Source organism: Didymella exigua (assembly GCF_010094145.1).
Source record: "Didymella exigua CBS 183.55 unplaced genomic scaffold M421scaffold_9, whole genome shotgun sequence".
In the NCBI taxonomy this organism is placed as follows: Eukaryota; Fungi; Ascomycota; class Dothideomycetes; order Pleosporales; family Didymellaceae; genus Didymella; species Didymella exigua.
In genome coordinates this window covers 540,286-562,141 of record NW_022984783.1, presented here as the reverse complement: position 1 = coordinate 562,141, position 21,856 = coordinate 540,286, and the positions used below count along the sequence as shown (strand labels likewise).

The window sequence follows — 21,856 nt, the reverse complement described above, 5'->3', positions numbered from 1 at the left end:
ATCTCTAGGACAAAGTCGATACACAGTCACGCGTATGATTGACAGGGATTAACAGTTGGTCAACAGGGCATGCAGCAAATCATGGGTGGCGATAGGATACAAGAAGAGTGGTGGGCGACAACCCGCGTACGTTGGCGAAACGCAATGTCTAGGGAGGAGCTGGCTTTCACCCAGTGATGGAACAGCTCCGGTGCACTGGCCACCAAAACGATCCCTTGCCCAAAAACCGGCTCCTTCGTATCTTCGTAGCCAGGGACACTTGTTTCCTTGTTACCAGGATCACGCTATTGTTGATGGATCGTTGGCTGGCACTGTTTATGCAATTTGGGTCCCGTAGCATGACAACTACCTCGCGATGGGAAGTCACTGCCCCATCGAAACAAAGGAAGCAGCACGATGCACTTTGCGCATGAGTGACTATGAGTGCGTTCACGGTAGAACCAAATAACCGAGACCAATACCTCACTGCGATAGTTCCATGTCAAGAGTCTTCTCCCCGTGACCAATTCCGCCGGTATGGCAGTACAGTCAGCTACTGGCCGAAAACCATTCTAAAAATATCACTTATCGAAGATCTCTTCGTACGTCTTGTCCCACCGTAATCGCGGCATTTCTCCGACTGTGTTGCTCTCAGCTACGGCTTTCGCCGTTATTAGATCGTTCTTTTGTGAGCAAGACCTGGCGACACGAGCTCTACAGTGACGAAAAGTATTAGGATAAGCGAAATTGTGTTCTGGAGTGTTCTTGCAGTTCTGGCGGCTACATCAGCAAAATCGCTGTAGCCGGCAAAAATCTTATCATGTTGCAAGATGTCCGCAGTCAAGCAATGAACACCTGCCCAAAATCGCACTACCTTTGGTTTGCAGCCGGCTATCTTTTGCCTTAGGGCCTGGTCTTAATTCCCTATTTTGCTGTGTGCAAACCTGCTGTATGAATCGCCTTGAAAGTAAGGCGCTAACATTGAGTGAGAACTTTCGGGGTATAATTCTTCCATCTAATATTCGACTGTGTCTCTGCTCACTCGATATATCCATCACTTCGTTCACATCGTAAATCATTCGTTGCTCGTGCTCCATGTTCCAGGTAGCGACGATGTATTCCTCATCCTCTGTTCTCACAACACCGTACCAAACCCAAAGGTAGTCTTGATACTGCGGACGTAGTACTGGTCCCAGTTGGTCTTGGTCGGCTCCTCCTGGCCAACCGGGACGCCCTTCCACTCAACTCTCATGACTGTCACCGCGTCGACATCGTTCTGATCGAACCAAATCGACAGGGTTGAGAAGTGGCCAGCGGGCCATTGTGCAAGTCGCCATTTCTGGACAATATGCTTGGGCTCCTCCAACTCAGTGTACTCTCCGCTAACATTCCCTCCAAACAGCTCAAAGGTGCCGCCAGGCTTAGCACCAGTGAAAGTCTTAGGTGGGGCGCGAGTGAACGCAGCGATACGCTGGGGATCTGTGAACGTCTGGAACAACTCGGCAGCAGTAGTGCGGAACTCGGTGCTGTCGTTGATCGTGGTGACGTTGACGACCGAGCCGGTGCTAGTCTTCTGGGAGCCGCTCTCGGTCTTTGAGCTAGTCGACTTGTTCACGCTCGAGCTGGAGTAGACCTTGGGGGTCGAAAAGCCGATCGATGGGTTAGAGCCGGGTGCATGCTGTATGTCTTTGCCGTGCTCAGCCATGACAGCAGGGCCGAGTTTTGCGAGGCTCTTGCGAAGTTGTGGGAGAACCTTGGATCGTACAAGATCCTTGACAGGTTGTTTGCTCGCATCTTCGGAATAGACGTCTACATCAAACTTTATGCTGGTCAGTATGCATGCTAAGGCATGAAGGGGAAAATGTCAATGGATGTGAGCGAAGGGAACGTACGACATACTCGTCTTCCTCCGTGTCATGTGCAACCTCAGGAATCATGATAGTACCGCTGGCCTCCTCGCCCTCTTTGTTTTTGCCTGCCGACTGAGTCAGTCGGCTGAACATACGCAACGAGAACAACCTGGCTTACCAGAGTACTCCAGCTTCAGCTTAACGTCAAACAGAGTAATGACCTTGCCCTTGCGCTGGCTCACATCAACATCTCCGTCCATGCTGGACACCTTGTCAATCTTCGCAGTAACGCCATCCTGCTCAGCTGAGATCTGCGGGAGTTCTGTGTCGAGCCATTCACGCGTCCAGCCCGACACATCCTTATTGACCCAATGCCAGTTGTTGGGGTTGTGTAGAACCATTGCGCGGAAGGTGGGGTATAATCAAGAGTTCGATCTGCAATGCAAACAGTCAGCAATGCGCTTTACATACAGGTGTTTGCTGAAGTGGGAGAAATTGTAAATATCAGAGGTGGTCTGGTGGACCGGGAAGCTGATCCGCATGCAAAGAGTACAAGTCTTCTCAGACTGGTGCCAGCTGGTGTCTCATCCTGTGATTCGGGGCGGGGGTGCGCAAGATAACTTACCGAGAGCTGTGATGCAAGAAACCGAGAATTACAAACAAGACGCTGAGCAAATATAAAGTCGTAAAAAGGGACGTGTCTGAAAGTTTGCAGGTTGAAATACGAAGGAGCTTTAGGCAGAAACTTCCAGAAGTTGGAGCTGGCCCACACGCCAAGGCTCTCGGTCCGACGAATGCCCGAAGAAAGCTCGGGCTCTGGTGGCGTTCAGTGCAATACAATAGCACATTGTTATGCTCATGTTCAATCCGATACTTGAGGACGATTTTGCGTGTTTCAGAAAGGGTACTGTCCGTATAATTGTGCGGTCGGAGGCCTCCAAGATCTGATTGCTCCCTTTGGAAGCATCTATGCTTCGTAAGTGCGTTGGGGCATCTGCTGTGATCGGCTGCAGCGATTTGAGAATCCTACGCATTCGGGTCGAGAGGATAATAGCAGGTTAGAGCTCGAAAATGGGAAGTCACAAGCGTTGGAAGTTAGTTGCCGCAGGGAAGCAAGAATGATGACGCAGCCTTGAGGGCGTTATGAAGGACCACCCGCAGAGACACGACCAGTCTAGGTGGAGGAGCAAGACTGCACCTTGGATTCAGGCTCGTACTGTGAGGAGCTGTTCAAAGATGTACGGTAGCCTTGATGAATGCAGTACTTACGCTGCCGTCGAAGCAACCCATCTCGGTACAAGCGACGAGACTCATGGCGCACACGGCTCTGTAGCCCATGCATCTTCGCTTCTTAAGCCCACTGAGTATAATTCTACTCAGGTCACTACCTACGCGTCAACAGGAACCTAAATTATCAGAGTAAGGTATCAACCCATCAAGGTAATAACAGTCGTAAAGGAAGTTCCCAAGGTGCTAGGAGCAACAGTGACTTCGACCTCGATCGGAAGGACGCCAGTGACAAAGACGCCAGCAGGAGGAACGGCGTGGGGAGATTTACCCCTAAGTGATCCAATGCTGTACTCATCGTCAATCTCACCCGGTCTTGGCATACCGTGGTCGTCGTCGATTTTCTTCTGGATGTTGGTGTGTTTATCGAAGGTGTAGACGTTCGGGCGGTGATGTAGCGGCTCTGGAATATTGTGAGTCCATATCTCTAGAGGGCTTGAAGATCTCTATAATGATACCACACTAAGCTTGCCGTAGCGTAGCGGTGGTCGCCGATGTGTAAGGCAGTGGGTAGTTAGCGCGTGGAAAATTGGGATTCACTTAGGACTGGCGGAGTACTCGGTGAAGTACGGAGACTTCTCGCAACATTCGGTGCTGTATTTGCACAGGGCGACACAAGGTAGACAACTCTTGGGAAGAGCCGAGACGCTGTGAGGAGTATAGCTGCGATAGTAGGAATGGCGAAACGCTTTTTCTTCCGCTGTAGTGTGAAGTACTTCAGTGCCTTTTCTTGTGTACTGTGCTTGAATGGAGAGCAATGAAATTTTAAAGAGCGAGAGAATATATAATCCAGATCAGCCCGATACTCTGGAAGTATTCAATGGCTCGAGACTCCACTGATTCTCGGAATCGTGGAAGTGTTCCTGTTTATGGTCGAGAAGTTAGGAGGGCTACGCGTGGAGACCATATTCAAAGCTGGGTGTTTTGAATACCTCCAGCATTCAGGTTGAAGAACGCTGACTAGATGACGATAATCGCTCCATACGTGTTGTCGTGATACTACAGGAATATTGTCCAAAAAAAAGTGCGACTGCTCAACGCCAACCAAATTCCCTTGCGGTACCCTGCCCTTGATCAGTGCAAAGTACACCCGTACAAACCCGTCGTCGCTCAAACAAAAAGTTGCACCTAGACACAAGCCAGCACCAAGGCAATCCCACACTTAGCGAAACTCCTGCCTGCCAGCGCATTTGAGCACCATGCGGTCGGCCTTCTTCCTGGGCTTTGGCGGAGGCTTGCCGGACAAGACGCATCGCAACAAGTTGTTTTGCACACGCCTCTTGATAGGATCGTTACCCTTGTAGGTGTTGACTGGATGCTTGTTGGCCTTAAGCTTGTTGGCTAGTGGTAATGAAGGAGGCTGAGCACCAATGCCAGGGACTGGACCGTCAGTATCAGGCTTATGCGGCGTCCTAGAGTTGACCATGCGGATGGGCTCGCGCCTGGTGGCTGGTTGCACAGGACGCTGGGCGTGCAAGTGGAGATTGAAGGGAGTATTGTGAGAGGAGTCATACTGGATAGGCTTAGTACTGATGGGTTGCCGCGGTGGTCGCGGGGGAGGAGTTTCAGCGCCGAAGAGATCAGCGAAGTCGTCGACTTCCATATCTGTGTTGTATGTAGTAGCAGTGTCAGTGTTTACGGCTTGACCTTGATGACCGTTAGACAGCGAGAGCAACTGCACTGGTCCACCGTCTTCGTCGAAGACACTGTCGCGTGTGACACGTTCTTGAAGACTGCAGCCCTGCTGAGGACGTGGTGGTGGATCGTGAGCGCCATAGAAGGTGCGTGAGATGTGCTCTTCGCCGCCATGATCGTATGCCACTTGATCCGCGAGACGGCTAGGACGCCTCAAGGGTACCATTGGGCTTGGACTGCGGCCGACCTTGAGCTCGATGCGGCGTTCCCGACGGTCGCGCTTGCGTTGAGTGTCGCCAGCGCGGCTGCCTTCCCGTCTGGTAGGAGCACGGGGACCTTGAGGACGGCCGAGTGGGATGTTGTCAGCAGGTGAGATGTTGCGCGGTGGACCTCCACGGGCGGGGTCGTGAGCTGAACGTCGAGCCCCTTGCCCGAAGTGTGGCGCCATCTTGACTATGTCGAAATACGGTAATGCTCTACGGCGGGTGTAGCGGTTGTGTGTGTGCTGCGTGCTATGGTGGCCTCCTGAGTGTGTAGTCGGTGCGGCCGCTGTTGGTACCGTTTTGCGGACTGACCTGCTTATAAACAAACAAGAAGAGGTGGCAGGACGTCGGTGCGCGACAGAATAACACGGTAGCCCAGGCAGCTGGCATCTTTTCACAGTGAAAGCAAGTCAGCGTGAAGGCGTGATTCGTTTGAAGAGCGTCATGACGCCACTGCTGATTTCACCGTTTGTAGTTACTCGAGTTGGAGACTTTGCAGCAGCAACTGCCAGGGTTCAGCCGGAAGGTTTATGGGGATAGGTGGCAAGACAGTTTGGATGTCGAGGGGAGTGCCAGCTCTACTGCTTAAGGCACCGCTTGTCCTCTATGCTGCTGGCCAACTCCCGTCATGGCTAGCGGTATTGTAGGTGATACAACCAACAACGATAGGGTGCATGTTGTACAGCTGCACTTCTGTTGTGTGTGCGGCACATGAAGCACTTTGTTGTACCTGGCTGTCGTTAGCATATGTCAAATTCCGGTTATGTCTTCTATGCTTATACCGCTGTTTCCACGGACTGGTGGTGGTGAGCAAACAACCAAGCAAGGATCTCTCATGCATGCAACCGCCTATAAGAGTAAATTTTCTGACTGACCCATAAACCCAAGACTAGGCAGGATTGAAGGATTGTAATGATGATGTCTGAATTGAGTTGGGGCACATGTGAAAGTATCCTAGTGGAGTTGAGTCGTACCGCACCAATTCTGACTTGTTCGCAACAACAAGCAGGTGGGAAAGTCTGCCGGCTCCTCCTCACCATGACCTAAAACTGCATTTACAGGTCGATTCGGTTCTTGATATGAAAAGTGTCTGCTGTGTAAAACGCAAAGGAGAAACTAAGAAACCGTACCCAAATCTGCAAACCAACTATTGACAAACTTATACCCAGAAACTATGATGCAAACCTGTGTATACGCCGGCATGCGCCTCGAACGTCCACCCATATGTGATAAAATCTGGAGCCGTGAAGTAGGGATGACGGGAAAGACACTGACACTCAGCATGGCCGACGTACTTAGATGTCGTCCATGTTGCCAGCTGCTTCATCGTCGCCAGACTCATAGCTGCCGACTGAGCTCATATCGTCGTCATCGTCGTCGTCTTTGTCAGAGTCTTCGGAGATATCTTTCGAGGCATATTTGTGTACGTATTCTGCGCCTTCGGTCAGCACCTGCCATGGCCTGATGCTCGCAGCATACATACCTTTAACTTTTGCATCGTAGCTTTTCGGTTCTCGCATGAGAAGCGCGGCCGCTTCACCATTTAGAGGATCAGTCGGATTTGGGTACCGGAGAAGCTGAGGAATGAACACCTCGAAGATGTTGATCATGTCATACATAGGCGACCATGTCTGATTGATAACGTCTAGACAGACCGAGCCGGACCTGTATGCAGGTCAAAAACCGTTCAACAGCCTTATTGAATGGATGCAATGAGAATGGAAATAGAGATCATGGCTCACAGTTCATCGATGTTTGGGTGGAAGATGCGGTTCACGAAACCAATGCTGGGGCTCTTGTACGGGTATTGGTCGGGCAGCTCGACGTGGATCTTCCAGAGCCCTCCTTGGAATGGTGCTATCTGTTCAGTAGGCATTCACGCATTGGGAGGCTTTTGGCTTACTGTCCTCCGGCCCCTTGAACCTGACGTAGAACTCTTGCCTGCTTTGTGTCAGCCTTGTCATGGTATGGCGTTGGCCGAAGCAGGGAGGGAACGGACACTGTCACGTTGTCAGCGGTATATAATCGATTGCATGCAACGAGACTTACTGTTATCGTTTACGAGCGTGACTTCATAGTCGCTCATAAGCCTGTCATGCATCAGTTGCTGGATTCTGGTCTCGTTGCGTAGGTGTGTCTATCACGTACATCCTGTAGCGTCGTTAGCTATTTCCCCATACCTGAACGATTCCAGGCTTACTTCATAACCTATGTTAACACACAAAGCCCTCGTTAGCCTGTGCTCTTATCTTGACGCGCCTTCCATAGGTGTTAACCTACATCTGTCTCGATACGCCTCTTTGGAGAACTCATGATGACGTCGTTCGGTATGAGGCTCTTTATCGGCTTCTCCTTGTGTGCGTGTGTATCGACGTTCAAGTGCGCAGGACTTCGCCGTTCAGTACGTGGATTCGTAGGTTGTCTGGGCTATGAGGTGCTCGCGGGGCTATCGATAGCGAACGCCGTGAGGGGTTGAGAGGAGCTACGTCGGTGCTTTGTTGGCAGGGTGACGTCGGGGAGGGGGCTGAGGTCTTGTGGAGTAGCTAAACACTGCCGCCGAAATGAAGTGCAAGAGGCAGGGTACAAGATTTGGGGGAGTGGTTGGGTTGAGCTGCAGTCACGAGCACATGATCGGCGAGTCGCGCTTGTACACGTCCGCTGAGTCCGGCAGGACCTCGCCAAGTCGTGCACCGCAGCCATGTCATGCGTAAAAAATGACGCCAATGCAAACAGACACCAACAACACAATATCAGAGTCAGGCGTTGACTTTGTTGCAAACGATGTCTGCAGAAAGAGACACTTAGGGCAGTCTTGCACAGGACAAGGATGACGGCGGTGACACGCTGCGGCCTGCTCATATTAAGGTTGAACCTCACATTCCGATCATTGTACGCTGCGAGGTATAAGGCGATCGATGATCAGTGCAGATCTTTCCAGAGACCATTAATAGCGTTTGAAGAGAGCATTTTGCAGGAAGTGCATCCTGTGAAGCGCAGAGCTTTGTCTCACACAATGACCCAATCGCAGCACCGAAACGCCGCGGCTCCTCCGAGGCCTCGGTGCAGACCAGGGCCTCGGATCGGCGGACGTGCCTCTTCACTAACGCAGTACTCCAGGTTTTGAGCCGTAGCAGCAAGGCCGTTGTCGAGACCGTCGTGCTGAAGAATAGCCGGTCATGACTGCCAATGACGGTGCAAGACTAATTAGACGACCCGAGCCGACTCGTCGAGGCGCCAACAAAGCCGACAAAAACGTCCGAGCGTCCATCGTGAGAGAGACTTCAGCGAAGATATGTGTACACCACACCACAGCCATATATATAAGACTTTTGTTCGCCCCTGAACTTGTTCACCCAAAACTTACCCATAGCAGTCTAATCCAACACCACAAAAATCCCGGGGTTCGATTGTCCTCAAAACAACGATGATGTCGCGTGCCACAATTAACACTCTTCGGATAGCTTCGCAAATATGTGGACCCAAGATACCGTCGTCGTTGGTGTCAGCTTCGCAAGGATTGATACCCGTTGTCAACGCTCGCTGGAGTTCCCATTCGCCCTTGGGTGCAACACTCACCACACGGAAGCCGGTCACCATCAACACCATCCAGAGTATGTATCGTAAGAAGGAACCCATCACGGTCATCACCGCACATGACTTCCCAAGTGCGTATGTCGCGGATCACGCCGGCATGGATGTAGTTCTTGTCGGAGACAGCCTCGCTATGGTCGCCATGGGTATGGACGATACCAGTGAAGTATTGCTCGATGAGATGATCCTGCACTGCAAGTCAGTATCGCGAGCTGCCAAGGGAGCCTTCACAGTATGTACGCGTGATCTGGGACATTCGTCAGTATACTGACATGTGGAAGGTAGGAGATCTACCAATGGGCAGCTACGAGATATCGCCTGAGCAAGCCCTTGCTTCTGCGATTCGTGTAATCAAGGAAGGCCGCGTCAAGGCTGTTAAGCTGGAAGGCGGAAAGGATATGGCACCGACTATCGCCAAGATTACAGGTGCTGGTATCCCGGTCCTTGCTCACATCGGCCTCACGCCCCAGAGACAGAACGCGCTCGGTGGTTTCCGAGTGCAAGGCAAGACCAAATCCTCAGCGGTAAAGTTCCTTGAAGACGCCCTCGCTGTCCAGGAGGCAGGTGCGTTTGCCACAGTCGTCGAAGCGGTGCCAGCTGAGGTTGCTGAGCTGGTAACGAAGAAGCTGGGCATTCCCACTATCGGCATTGGTGCTGGCAATGGCTGCTCAGGCCAGGTGCTTGTTCAGGTCGACATGCTCGGCAACTTCCCGCCAGGTCGTTTCTTACCCAAGTTCGTCAAAAAATTCGGAAACGTTTGGGAGGAGTCTCTCAAGGGTATCGAGCAGTACAAGATGGAGGTGAAGAGTCGAGCGTATCCTGCGCCTGAACACACGTATCCCATGCCCAAGGAGGTATTTGAGGAGTTCGAGAAGGCGGTGAACGAGAAAGAGTAGAGCCTCATTTTCGTTGTTGGTGATTGGTTTGCTGTATTTCCACATACCCCTGCTGCGTCAGTAGCGACTTGTTTTGGATTTTGGTGCTTGGTGTCAGGATAGGATGGGGGTTTGTGCCGCGGCGATCGCGCAGGCAAGCATTAGATCGAATTGAAAGGTTACCCAAAAGCTGGTGACATTGCATAGCCTACAACAAGCTCCTCGTTCTGTTTGAAACACTGCAATGCGCGTCAGTACTTGGTGCGGTCACCTCATTGCAGGTATTGGTGCCCTACCGTCCAAAGATTCCCCACACCCTCATCAAGCGCTGGCGAAAAGACGCTGCCAACATAGCAGAATACGCTCTCGTGCTCCTTCACACCTAGTCTTTTGCGTAGAAATCGCATGATGGTTTCGAAACGTTGGTTTGTGGATAGTTTGAAGACTCTCTGGTTCAGATGTGGTGCTGAGCCGATAGGCTGGAGACGCACTGTAACTGCAGCGAATTTAGTATGCTGCAAGACGATGTGCCACGTATAAGGGAGGCACGGTGCTTACTCTTTTCTACGCGCAAACTACCTGCTATCTCGAGAGCTTTCGATGCATCGCGTGGTAAATGCGTCAGAATGACGGACGCTGCCATTGTGAGTGGCGCTTCTGTCTTGCCATCTTCTTCGATCGCTCTTTCTGCAGGTGACTGCGACATGTGAGGCAACAGCCTGAAGGCGACGGGGCGTTAATAGGGCGATGTTCAAACTGAGAGCGACGGTGAGCTTGATACAGATGCCAGGTTTCAGCTCGCGCAAAAGGCAGACAGGTGGAAGGCGAATCTTGCAAATTGTTGTAGGAGTGACGGCACAGGAAGTCACGTCGGTGTAAACACCATACCGACCTATCACATCCCACTAGGCCAACCATCGCATGGTGCTTCAAACGGGAGATTCTTTCCAACGATATGATTTATCGCATTCGATACAACTCTAGATATCTAATACGATAGTGATACATAGTTGGGCTTGCAAGTACATGTGCGTGCTTGCTGCAGACATTCGTTTTCGTTTGCCTTTCCACCTAGCCACTCACCAAACCACCAATAGTCAGCAACTGCTCTTCAAATATGCCAGCCGGTCAACAGTCGGTAGTGATTGGCACAGGGATCATACAGGACGGCCCTATGCATGCAATGGTATAGACAAGGACTGATGCATCGCCAGTCTCCAGAAGTCAAAAAAAATGCCGCCAAAACGAAGTAGACAAACCAAACCACCAAGGTGAAGGTGCAGATACGCCTCGAAAATGCTGCAAGTTGCGAATAAAAACAATGAAACAGGTAGCCGCAGAGTTCGCGGGCTCACGTGTGAGGGCCGCAGCGAAGGGAACAGAGTCTGTAGAGAAGCTATGTCGTGGGTATTATTCGTGCGTCGGCGCCGTGGAAAATGCATGGATTCGTATGCTGTGCGTAAAGCTCATTGACGATCGAGTTGATTAAGGAGCGCGTCAAGCTCGACCCAGTTCTCGTTGGTAGCGGCAAACTTTCGGTGTTTGCGGGAGACACAATGCTGCATAGCTGTTAGCTCTAGAGATACAAAAGTTGACAGGGCTTGCATACCTCGTCAAAATCGCCGAACTTCTCCCTGCAATTCTCGCAGTAGCCAGCCTTCAGCTCCTTCTCAACAGTCTTGCGTTTACGGAGTGCTGCCATCTTGCGGGCTTGCCGTTCCTGCTCGGCAATCTCTTGGGCTTGGCTGAGACTTTCTTGAGCCTTACGCTTAGCAGCGCGCATCGGCTGAGTGTGATCTTGGTTGAGAGGACCGCGCACATCATTCATGACCGATGAGTACCCACTGTTGGCCGATGTGACACTGTTTTTTTCCAAAACTTTTCTCTGCAGCTGGTTGACCTCCTTGCTGTTACCGGCACGAGGCGCGGCTGCAGTCGACGAGATCATCTGGGACTGAATAGCAGAAGTCATGTTGGACTGGTGCAGGCCAGATGCTACAGGCTCTCCTCCAATAAAGCGAGGCATCGCTCTTATGCTGGCCTGAGCACTGCCGAACATAGGTGGAGGGCCTTCGGTAGAAGTACGCTTCAGCGGCATGCCTTTGGGTGGATCCAGAGGTTTCGCGTCATCTTCGGGCTCCTCTTTCTTGACCAAAGCAGGGGCAGTCTCGCGCCGGGCGAGGTTGTTATTCTCGCCCAACGCACGCTTCTCCTCCATGGCTGACGCGGCACGCGTACGAGGGGCTGCTGCCAACGCTCTCTGTGCACGGCGCTCCTCGTGTTCTTCCTGCTGGCGACGACCAAAGTGCGGGTCCTCCACGAACGGACATTTGCCATTGCCAGACGCACGGAACTGCGGCCACTTGCCCTTCTCTTTCTCGACCTTCTGATACTCCCGAATCATGACAGGTCGCGTAGCCTCGTCCATGTCGTGCACGTACACGTAGTAGCCGCGTAGCTGGACCATGTCCTGAGCCCCAATGACATAATCTCGATCCAACTTCTCGTTCTGCAACAGCCTTTGCAGATCTGCCTGACGACCCTTCTGTCCAGCCACAGTGCCATGACGCGTCGTGTATTGAATGTCCTCTCCTGCCTCTTTGCTGAACATGGTGTCCACCATGCGCTGGAGCTTTTCCACCGACCATATCTTCATTCCCAGCTCCCTGGCCTTGATCAAGATGTCGCCGCGACCCGACTGACCCGACTTCGACAGTGCGGTGTCGAAGACAGACTTCTTGTTCTCCAACTGGGCTGGGTTGACAGTACCCTTGGCAAGGGATGATGAGCTGGTGTCGAGCTCGGCGGGTATGGGACGCGTCGTGATGACATGGGTAGCTTCACGAGAGAAGAAAGTGACCTCGCGCTGCAATATTGTTAGTGCGTAGGGAGTTTGGTTGGACAGGTCTGACGTACTGAGCCAAGGATCTGAGCTCTGCTCATGAGCTTATCCTTCTGGGGCTCCTGGACGCTGTCGAAGTAGAAGACGAACTGCGGGAAGAGCTTGCGGTAGTGTCTCTGCCATTGCCGGATAGTCTCGAGGTCATTCGTAACTCGCTGAGCTTTCTCGACTTGCTTGGGCGGTGCTTTGTTCTCGCGGGCAGCTTCGAGCTTCCTGGTCAAGGCTGTGGTTGGGGCATTACTGCGGCGGACAAGCCCATGGCGGCGAGCTTCAGCATCGTCGACCTCGATCATCTGCTTCTTCGGTGGGGGCTGGCCGTAGGGCATGTCGCGCTGCTCGCTCGCGTGCGAGCGTTGGCGCTTTACTCCAGTAGCTGCGGGAGCGCGTATCGGTGAGTTGGTGGCATTCTGCAAACTGGCCAGCGGCACGCGTCGATTAGCCATGTTTGCAGAGACCCGAGGAGACTGCGGCACAGCGACTGCGGCCATGCGTGGTGGTTTGTAGCGGGTGGTTGGGCGCGTGAGTGGTGCTGGTAGCGAGACCGATAGGTGGGGCGGGAAGGTCTGAGTTTGGCAAGCTCACACACGACGCGACGTAACAAGCACGTCGAGGATCCTTCAGCAGCGCGCTGCATCCATGGCAGGGCTGCTTGCGCCTTGGGACTCGACTGGAGTTTTAGTAAGACGCAATTGAGCGAACGACGGCGCGTTGTGAGGCAGCGTCTGCGGTTATTGGACCGGGAGGAGGTGTGTGTTGTTGTGACTGGCATCAGACATGAGGGACCCGTTCGCGCTTAGCCGCGCACGATCGTGGTTTCCAGGTCACCCCTTCGCGTAAACATGACCAAAACAGCTAACATGCATTGTTCTCCGGGGCCGTGTTTGTGCCAACATTGCATTGATTGTTATTGAAGCCCGTTCCTAGCAAACATCCATGGACAGAGTCATGGCATGGACGACATCAGGGGACTTCCAGGCTCTCGCGGCCAGCACCTGTGTTCCCCATGTCACCACCACTGCAGAAGAAAACATCGTGCCCCCTGGAAGATGCAGGTGATCTGAGACTAGGTGCAGGCGCAAGATGCCCACACCACCCGTCTCGGTTACCGAATTAATCCACAATAGTCACCGACACCTGCACTTGAGCCCTCGTGTAGGATTTGGTAGGGATATCTAGCATGAGATGTGATGATGTCGTTGCTGGCTCCTCGTTCCTGCCTCGCGCGGTGATCAACCTCACCATCCACACCTACCATGATCAATGGCCTCACATTAGCCCAGCATCTCAACGCTGCACAACACGATGGATATATCACTGTCTGCACACCTTATGTCAGACATTTGCTATAGAGCGCGAGTGCTTTACCTGACACGAAGGCGCCATCCTCTTCATGCACAGGCTTGCCCTCTAGACAGTCGAAAACATGGAGGCTGATGGAGGTAACCATGAATCTACAGTACCTTGAGTCGCAATGCTTCATGTCTGCATGGAGTCCGGAGACTCGCCAGACACTGCATTGGTGACCGCGTGCAAATCGCCGTACGCCGCCCGATTGTTCCACAACTGACTTTCACTTCACCACGGATAACCGCCGTCACCTACTTGGACACCCTCCACCTATCAATACCACTGTCTCTACCACTCCACTCTCATTACTCACCGTATCACTAGAAGCACACTGCCCTCAGTCACAAACATGGCACGTGAAGCTCGACGTGGACCTCGATGCAGCAACTCATGGCGGCCTTCAGACGGTGCTCTCTCTCCTCAAACTGGACATCCTCAGCCACAGCAGTCGCCTGCTCCGCCAGAGCGTCCCGAGCGATCTTCACATGCACGCATACCGCATCCTAGTACCAGGCAGTATTTGAACTTCTGTCAGCGCATGACACCCCATTCCACGCATGCAACCCCAGAGCCGCCTGTTCAGACCTTCAAGAATCCCAATCTAATGCCAGTGGTATTGCGTCATTTCCACCAAGCCAGACCTTTCACGCCAAACGAAGACCTTCCATGGGCTGAGACGCCAGAGGACGAGCGACTCCCTCAGATCTGGCATACATCTATCGACGAACTCATCAGACGCACAGCTCGTGGCTATGACCTGGTCATGAACTATGAGCGAGATGCTGAAGGTGGCCAACGCTGGACACCAGGAGACATCGCCCGCATTCGCGACGTTGGCAAAACCCTCCATCGTGACATCTTCGCTCTGAAACGCTGGCAACGTGTTGTCGCGCAACAAGGAGACCAGGACAAGAATATGATGATGCACATCAAGCGGGAAGTAAATTTCACGAAGCAACTCTGTGAGCGTGTTCAGCGGGCCATCGTCAGGTACGAACAGAAGTGCGAGTTGGAGCTTCTGCGAGACGGTACTTATGCCCAAGACGAGGATGGCAAGATCTACAAGCCCATAGCACCTCAGGAATTTGTTGCTGAGGGTGGCTACCTCCAGGATGTACCGCGACCAAGCACTAAAGGTATGGAAGGTGGCAGCTGCGGCCATCCTCAAGACCACTACCAGGACGATTATCAAGATCACCACAACGTCACGAGGTTTGGGACGCCACCACATACCAAACCATCATCGCCGCCTGAGCGCAGTTCGGCCTTCGACTTTGCCTCCCAGTCGACTCCATCTCATGAGCTCGAGAGGGAGGCTACGCACCAAAAGTCTAAAGTCGCACGCCAAACGGCCGCCTCACATTCTAGCAGAGTCTTAGATAGTCGGATTTCGAAATCCCATCGACATTCACCTCGTGGTAGGTTGTCCCTCCAGACCACTGACGCATCTCGACCTTGGATATCGAAGCATCGTACTGACTTATTCAGATCACAAGCACAGCTCGCCGTTACCAGCTCAACGTGAGCGATCTCTAAACTCTGCATACTCGGTGCTGAGGACGGCGGATACCAACCTTAGAAGCCGTGGAAAGAGCAGCCGGTACGACCGGAACGGTGTTTCGAGACGTCAGGCAAAAAGTGACAGAGCACGAGATCGCTCTCCCTGTCCCACCATCGGCCGCTTGGGGAAGTATAAGCTTCACTACTAAGTACTAAGGTCAGGTCAATGTAGAAGTTGCTATCGTGGCGAAGGAAACGTCGAAAGGGTGTAGGGGCGAACGCTACACAAGAAAGTATATCAGTAACGCTACCTGAAACCTTGGTACCTCATCAATCCCTTTGAGACCTCAAGCTGCAGCCAGTCGTGATGATAATACAGTTGCTGGTACGGCTGTAATGCAGTTTCGTTATGCACATGGTCTGACTGCGTACCGAGACAGCTAGGACTCCGGCTATATCGAGAACACAAGACCTGCTCCGGCTTGGCTGAGTACAACATTCACGACTTACGAATATCTCCTGGATCATGGATTGTATAAGCATGACGATCACGCATCGCATCTGTTTGTAGAATCGACTGAAAGTCAGGTCAGCCTGCTCCTTCTGCCTCACTTCAGATCAAAGCCTGGAGAAGGTCAACAAGATTGAGAAATATCATGTCACACCCAGCTGCGGGCTATGATATTTGATCCGGTCGCATCTCGCTGTGTCATGTTTGTGCACCTCCAACGCAGTAGATTGTTGAGATACGGTGAGGTGAATACCTCCTCACTCCACAATCGACTTATCAAGGCAGACTCACACTTGTGCGCATATCATGATCATACTCTTGTCGAATTACCTCTCATACATGAGGTTATGATAGACAGGACCATATTAGATCCCATTGAGCTGGACCAGCCTTGACAACCACCATCTTGCTCTTGTCCAGACGAAACTGGACCGGAGCAGACCCAAGCAGACGACCCAGTTCCCAAGATTCTTACAACACGGACGATCTTACTTACGAGACTGAGATTGCTGATTGATGAACCTGGAGGTCTTCGGTGATGACACACCAGCTCGATATCCGTATCCACCGTGGCCTCTGCAACAACTATCCCTCATCATTTCGTGACGGAGATCGAGAGGAGATCGAGAAGAGATCAGTAAAGTCTGTGCGATCTAGATCAGAGAGTTTTGGTGAGCTTGAGTTGCTCCTGCCATCGTAGTCTCCTGAACCATAGATAGATCTGCACTGTAATAGTTAATCCCTCGATTGGATCCATCTCGACCTCCTCCTACCCCACATCAGATGGCTGCCCACGCTCTGCCACGTGCAGCCGTGGCTGGAGCATTCGCAGGAACCAGCATGAGTAGCTGACTAGGGAACACAGATCTGTATTACTATTGGCTATGCTGGCTTATTCCTGGCTTTCTGCTTAGGCCAAGCCAGGGCAGACTGACGCCGGCGCCGGCATGCGTGTCTGTCGAGTCCAGTACGATTGCCCTGAGGGTTTCACTGTAGTGAGATGGTACGAGGTTCGGGAAACTTGAGTAGTCAATACACATATCATCGTACATTACATCCTACCACATGGTTGATTCTAACTCCGAAGGTGAATGGAGATGTCGAAGAAGCTTTTGTCGCTCACAATGCCTGAACGCCGCCCAATGCTAAACCCAGATCCCCCCATTCTATCAAGACAGCCCACGGGTATACATATGGTACAGTGAAGTGCGTGGCGCTTCGTGAAGTAAAGTGCCGCCCATCAAGGCGTTGGTTCGCCTCGGAGAAGCGAAGTAGTATACAAACATCGGCTGTCAACTCACAGTCTGGCCCCCTCCCGAACGTTGAAAGGCCTAGAAGTCAAATTCCTGGCGAGGCGCTCTCCTCTCGCCGCCGCGGTCGCCGCCGCGGTCACCACCGCGGTCACCACCACGGCCACCAAAGCCACGGTCTCCTCCCCTTCGGTCACCGCCGAAACCTCCTCCACGACCGCCATCACGGCCACCATCACGGCCACTAAAGCCGCCACGGTCACCACCTCGCCTGTCGCTGCCGCCGAAGCCTCCACGACCACCATCACGGCCGCCGAAACCACCGCCGGAGCGGCCACCTTCGCGAGAGCCGCCGTCGCGAGAGCCGCCGAAGCCACCAGAGCGACCCCCGCCACTAGAGCGACCACCGCCACCACGACCACGGCCGCCAGAAAACAGAGACGCAGGAGGCTGGGGAGGAGTGGGCATACCCCAACCGAACTCAGCAAGCCTGTTCGCGCCATCAAGCAGACCCTGCTTATCGCCGTACCATTGGAAGCTACCGAAGAGACCACGGAACGCAGCATCAAGCTGATCAGGGTACACCTTCTTATGCGCCTCGACGCAGTCCTGGAGGATCTGGCCGATGTTCTCAGGGACCTCTGCGGATTGGCTCATATCGATCTGAGCGGCCTCAAGGTCGGATGTGGCCTCCTTTAGAGGCAGACCACGGAGACGGCGGCGAATCTCGCCGTTCTCGAAAGGTGTGACAAACAACCAGCCCTCACCCTCCTTACCGGCACGACCGGTACGACCGAGACGGTGGATGTAGGACTCGCGGTCGCGGGGCAGACCGATCTGGATGACGTGGGTGACATTGGGGAAATCCATTCCACGGGCTGTGACGTCGGACGAGAAGAGGATACCAGACTTGCATGTGCGGAAGTCGTCAGCGGCGCGGGTACGCTGGGCCTGGGAGAGCTTGGAGTGAATCTCGAAGTTGCGGATGCCAGACAGAGGAGTCTTCTTCTTGAAACCACCACCGAGCTTGTAGAAGACGGATGCGGCAAGTGTGACTTCGGCAGTGGAGTTGAAGTAGACAATGGCCTTGAAGGGGCGCTCACCGCTAACCATGGCCTCCTGCGACTCCTTAAGGAAGAGCTCATAGAGAGAAGGAATAATGTTCTCGAAACCGGCAAGGGAGACCTGCTTCTGAGGAACACGGGCGTGTGTGGGCTCCTCATCCTCGCTGACGCACTTGGCGAAGTGGAAGCCGGGGCGAAGAGTGCGGCGGACGAGATCGACGACATCGCGGGGAACGGTGGCGGAGAACATGAGGTTCTGGCGCTCGACCTCTTGTGGGTCAGGCAAGTGCTGCTTAATTTCGTCAATCTCTTTGGTGAAACCATCGTCGAGCAGGCGATCAGCCTCGTCCATGACAAGAGCGTTCAGAGCAGGTGCCTTGACACCGGAGTATGGGTCTGAGAGAATATCGAAGAGACGTCCAGGAGTACCAATGAGAATGTGGCAGCCCTCGCGCTGGGTCTTCTGGAGCATTTGGCGCTTCATTGTTCCTCCAACGGCCGCCTGGACGATAAGGCCCGTGCTCTCAGTAATCTTCTTCGCCTCGACGGCGATCTGCTCCGCGAGCTCGCGGGTGGGAGAGATGATGATAGCCCTGATGTCGTCGGACTTGGCCCGCTTGTAGCCGCGGATCTTCTCGCCGAGCTTGGGGTCGCGTGTGATGATGCGCTGAATGACGGGGACGAGAAAACCGAGTGTTTTACCGGTACCGGTCTTAGCCTGTGCGATGCTGCGATCTGTTAGACGATGGCTCTACATTGTACGGAGATGCTGTCTTACATGTCGACGCCGCTGAGCGCCTCGTTGATGGTCCTCTGCTGGACATCGGTCATGGTCTCAATCTTCATCTTCTTGGTAATGGTGTTGATGAGATTGGGATGCACAAGTCCACGGGTAGCGAGCTCTGAGAAGGTCGTAGCAGGGCCCTCCTCAGCAATCGCCTGCTCCGCCTCGACCTCTTGCACAACCTGTTGCCACTTTGCGCTGCTGTGGAAACCGGCGACGCAGACATTACTGATGCGTGTGGACGGTATCCTGAGAACGGCCGATGTGCGTGTGAGAGGAGTGCGAAGGATGTTTGAAGAAACAGCGACCCTGGAGATGCTCTTCGACAATATTGTCGGACATCTTCTAAATGCGCCAAACATGGTAGATGAGGTGTTGCGGAGGTTCGCCGCTAAGTCGAGAGCGTCTGAAGGGTATCGCAGAATAAAGGGTTAATGTACTGTAATGGAGAAGGGCGTCTGAATGAGAGGCGCCTCAGTGTCAAAGGCAAATGAGCGATGAAAGACTTATGATGGTGCCCAGCGGAACTCGACTTTTTCGAGCGCACGGACGGAAGTCGCGACCCCTAACGCGACTTCCACGCTAAAACGCCGCTAAGATAGCAACCTACGCATCATCGAATGCCCCCAATTGTCATCTCGAGAAATGTCAAATTAACAAGTTCTATTCAGTATATGCAATGCTCGCTAAGTAAATGCTAGACGCCGAAGAATTTCCATCCCACCACGCCCACAATGCTTCAAAACCATACTCCTACTCGATTCTTGCCACCTTGCTCTTCTCACGAACCCTCCGCTCCCGGTTCAGACCCTCCTCGAAACCCTGCTGCATCCCGCCCGTCACGCCTCGAACCCACCAAATGGTCATCTCATTGATCGCTTGACCGACCTTTCCATCGTTCAGTTGGCAGATGGTCTGTGACAGGTGAAGGCTCCTCCGCCCAATGTCGTCGACTGTGGTGATGCTGCCGTTGACAATTCGTCTCGTGATCTGATGTTCGCGCTCGAATTGGTATGCGTGCGCAAGGAAGACCTTAATGTACGGTAGGAGGAATTGAATAAAGACGAAGGTTTGCAGAACGAGGCTGGCGGTCATCCGGTGCAGTATGGAAGGATCTTGCGGTGGCATGTCCCGCGCGACTCGGTTCTGTGCCGAACGTGGGATAAGCGCATGGCCTGCAGCATCCGCCTGTGCGTTGACCAGACTTTGCGGCGCGGCGGCTTGTAAGCTCAGCAGTTCCTCTGGTGTGAGGTCTGACGGAAGGCCACGAAGAAGGTAGGTCATTCCATGCAGGTACAGCTGTCTGGTAAGGACAGATGATGTGTCGTCGATGCCGTAGTTGGGTATGCTGGATTCTCGATGTGCCAATGTCATGAGGTTGACTCCTGTGAGCGGTAAGCACGCGTATATCTCTCGTGACATAGTGGATTCGTACCTTGACCGGCGTACTTCCAGTTGATGCCAGTCCTCGTCTCGTATGCAGAAAACGGTGGGGGATTTGAACTCATAGAACTGCCTGGTCTTTCGGAGACATCGTCTGGAAAGTCCAGATCCGCATCGCCAACGACACGAGACCGCCTGTTGGGTGTTACGCTGCCACTGCTAGGTCTCGAGGTGTAGCCAGGTGGTGGCGATTCAGGCTGCGGCAGTTCGCTTGTGGAGTTTGTCTTGCTGTGCAGTCGTCGGTCGCGTATCTCACCTATTGAGCGGCGGATTGAGGGGATCGTAGGCAGGTGGCTCGACACCATGGTCGGGAGGACTTGATAAAACATGCTGGTACGAGCGTTCTTCAGCTCCGTCGTATCGACAAGCGTGGCTGCGTCCGGGTCTATGTCGAGGGCGACAATCCGGTCGTGTTGCTGCATGCTGCTCTGCTTATCTATCAGGACCGATTGCAGGGTTGCGTTGTTGCTATCTTGCACGAGACAATTGAGGACCGCAAGCGGATGTGAAGACGAAAGGTAAGTCACACATGTTGGAGTGGAATCCTTTGGAAGAAAGTCAGGCTCATCAGCCGCTGCATGGTTGACGAGAACATCTCGCAATGCCGCGCTGAGGCTCCGCTGGCCCTGCCATGTGAAGAATAGATGTCAGATTGTGAGCATGTGAAAGTCGTTGAGACGTGCGCCATCAACGGCGGCTAGCGTGGCTCTGCTGAACACCAATCAGCCGAGCAACGTGGGGGCGTCTGATCTCACGTTGCACGGGGGCTTGTCTGTGATTGAGTCTTTGCGACATGGTCTTTGTTTGGAAGATTCCGTATCTGCAAGATGGTGCGGGGTGTGAAGGTTGTTGAGGAGTTGAGGGGCGATTCAGTCGCAGCTACACCCTGGAAAAGACCCTGGTCTCGATGATGATGATGATGATGATGCTGATGATGTTGGCAGCACTAATATCGATAACACTAGAGATTCCTCTGCGGCATATATAACATCATATCTCCCAACCTCGATGCATCCGCCAGATGTCCAGGGGAGTCGTTTAACCTGTCTCCGCGAGCAACAAATGCCTCCTGAATCTTGACAATCCCTGAACATTCTACCTCACGATGATCTTCATACTTCAATTTCATGTGTGCGACTCAATCAGTAGCACCGTCATCCATGCTCTTCATCTCATCTCTGACCCGCTTTCTTTCCGCACAATAGGCTACTACATCTTGACTGCTCGATGCCATGGCCGAGGTCTTCACGAGCAGCTATACTATAGAGTGTAGCAAACGCCTCCACGCCACACTCATAAAGAGCAACACGGTAATCGCATCATGTATGAAGCAGAGCAGGGCGTGGGTCGTCGACATAGCGTGGCGTTCAAGACAATAGAATAGATCTATGGTATAATCGCACAGGTGCTCCACGGAGTCAAATTCCTCATCCTTGGACATCAGAACGACCATCGTGCCTCGTTCACGTCGTCAGGGCGCAGGAATAGGCTCACCCATCTATCTATCATTCCATGCTTCCAACAATCGAACGCCGTCGTGAAGATGCGGTACCAAACCAAAAGCCATCAAATGCC

General features: G+C 53.1%; 9 protein-coding genes across 9 annotated transcripts; 2 read left to right on the top strand and 7 right to left on the bottom strand.

Moving 5' to 3' along the window:
• Nucleotides 1–1,114: 1,114 nt before the first annotated feature.
• M421DRAFT_59465 (Aha1domain family protein) lies at nt 1,115–2,230 on the bottom strand (the record flags this gene model as incomplete). The annotated part of the gene is made up of 3 exons (XM_033595684.1): nt 1,115–1,798; nt 1,872–1,954; nt 2,008–2,230. 3 exons carry the CDS (start codon nt 2,228–2,230, stop codon nt 1,115–1,117), a joined length of 990 nt encoding a protein of 329 aa, XP_033450339.1.
• A 3,677-nt stretch (nt 2,231–5,907) lies between these two features.
• M421DRAFT_419118 (ubiquitin-conjugating enzyme) lies at nt 5,908–7,631 on the bottom strand. Its single transcript, XM_033592013.1, has 6 exons — nt 7,295–7,631; nt 7,215–7,222; nt 7,064–7,104; nt 6,757–6,871; nt 6,498–6,679; nt 5,908–6,446 (listed from the first exon to the last, which is right to left on the bottom strand). Exons 1-6 carry the CDS (start codon nt 7,325–7,327, stop codon nt 6,310–6,312), a joined length of 516 nt encoding a protein of 171 aa, XP_033450338.1. The 5' UTR covers nt 7,328–7,631; the 3' UTR covers nt 5,908–6,309.
• Nucleotides 7,632–8,182: 551 nt separating this feature from the next.
• Nucleotides 8,183–9,691, top strand: M421DRAFT_419116 (3-methyl-2-oxobutanoate hydroxymethyltransferase). The gene is made up of 2 exons (XM_033592012.1): nt 8,183–8,837; nt 8,887–9,691. Exons 1-2 carry the CDS (start codon nt 8,439–8,441, stop codon nt 9,499–9,501), a joined length of 1,014 nt encoding a protein of 337 aa, XP_033450337.1. The 5' UTR covers nt 8,183–8,438; the 3' UTR covers nt 9,502–9,691.
• M421DRAFT_419115 (autophagy-related protein 12) lies at nt 9,482–10,446 on the bottom strand. The gene is made up of 3 exons (XM_033592011.1): nt 10,039–10,446; nt 9,777–9,976; nt 9,482–9,719 (listed from the first exon to the last, which is right to left on the bottom strand). The coding sequence occupies exons 1-3, from the start codon at nt 10,184–10,186 to the stop codon at nt 9,660–9,662; spliced, it is 408 nt and encodes a 135-aa protein (XP_033450336.1). The 5' UTR covers nt 10,187–10,446; the 3' UTR covers nt 9,482–9,659.
• Nucleotides 10,447–10,946: 500 nt separating this feature from the next.
• On the bottom strand, nt 10,947–12,825 carry M421DRAFT_3841 (uncharacterized protein; the record flags this gene model as incomplete). The annotated part of the gene is made up of 3 exons (XM_033589893.1): nt 10,947–11,039; nt 11,090–12,346; nt 12,397–12,825. 3 exons carry the CDS (start codon nt 12,823–12,825, stop codon nt 10,947–10,949), a joined length of 1,779 nt encoding a protein of 592 aa, XP_033450335.1.
• A 1,253-nt stretch (nt 12,826–14,078) lies between these two features.
• Nucleotides 14,079–15,265, top strand: M421DRAFT_3840 (uncharacterized protein; the record flags this gene model as incomplete). Its single annotated transcript, XM_033589891.1, has 2 exons — nt 14,079–15,065; nt 15,218–15,265. 2 exons carry the CDS (start codon nt 14,079–14,081, stop codon nt 15,263–15,265), a joined length of 1,035 nt encoding a protein of 344 aa, XP_033450334.1.
• Nucleotides 15,266–16,752: 1,487 nt separating this feature from the next.
• Nucleotides 16,753–19,342, bottom strand: M421DRAFT_419113 (ATP-dependent RNA helicase mss116 mitochondrial precursor). The gene is made up of 2 exons (XM_033592010.1): nt 18,833–19,342; nt 16,753–18,782 (listed from the first exon to the last, which is right to left on the bottom strand). Exons 1-2 carry the CDS (start codon nt 19,198–19,200, stop codon nt 17,072–17,074), a joined length of 2,079 nt encoding a protein of 692 aa, XP_033450333.1. The 5' UTR covers nt 19,201–19,342; the 3' UTR covers nt 16,753–17,071.
• Nucleotides 19,343–19,591: 249 nt separating this feature from the next.
• On the bottom strand, nt 19,592–20,610 carry M421DRAFT_59799 (uncharacterized protein; the record flags this gene model as incomplete). Its single annotated transcript, XM_033595715.1, has 2 exons — nt 19,592–20,223; nt 20,274–20,610. The coding sequence occupies 2 exons, from the start codon at nt 20,608–20,610 to the stop codon at nt 19,592–19,594; spliced, it is 969 nt and encodes a 322-aa protein (XP_033450332.1).
• Nucleotides 20,611–21,455: 845 nt separating this feature from the next.
• M421DRAFT_384171 (uncharacterized protein) lies at nt 21,456–21,814 on the bottom strand. Its single transcript, XM_033589896.1, has one exon. The coding sequence runs from the start codon at nt 21,732–21,734 to the stop codon at nt 21,537–21,539; it is 198 nt and encodes a 65-aa protein (XP_033450331.1). The 5' UTR covers nt 21,735–21,814; the 3' UTR covers nt 21,456–21,536.
• Between the last annotated feature and the right edge of the window lie 42 nt (nt 21,815–21,856).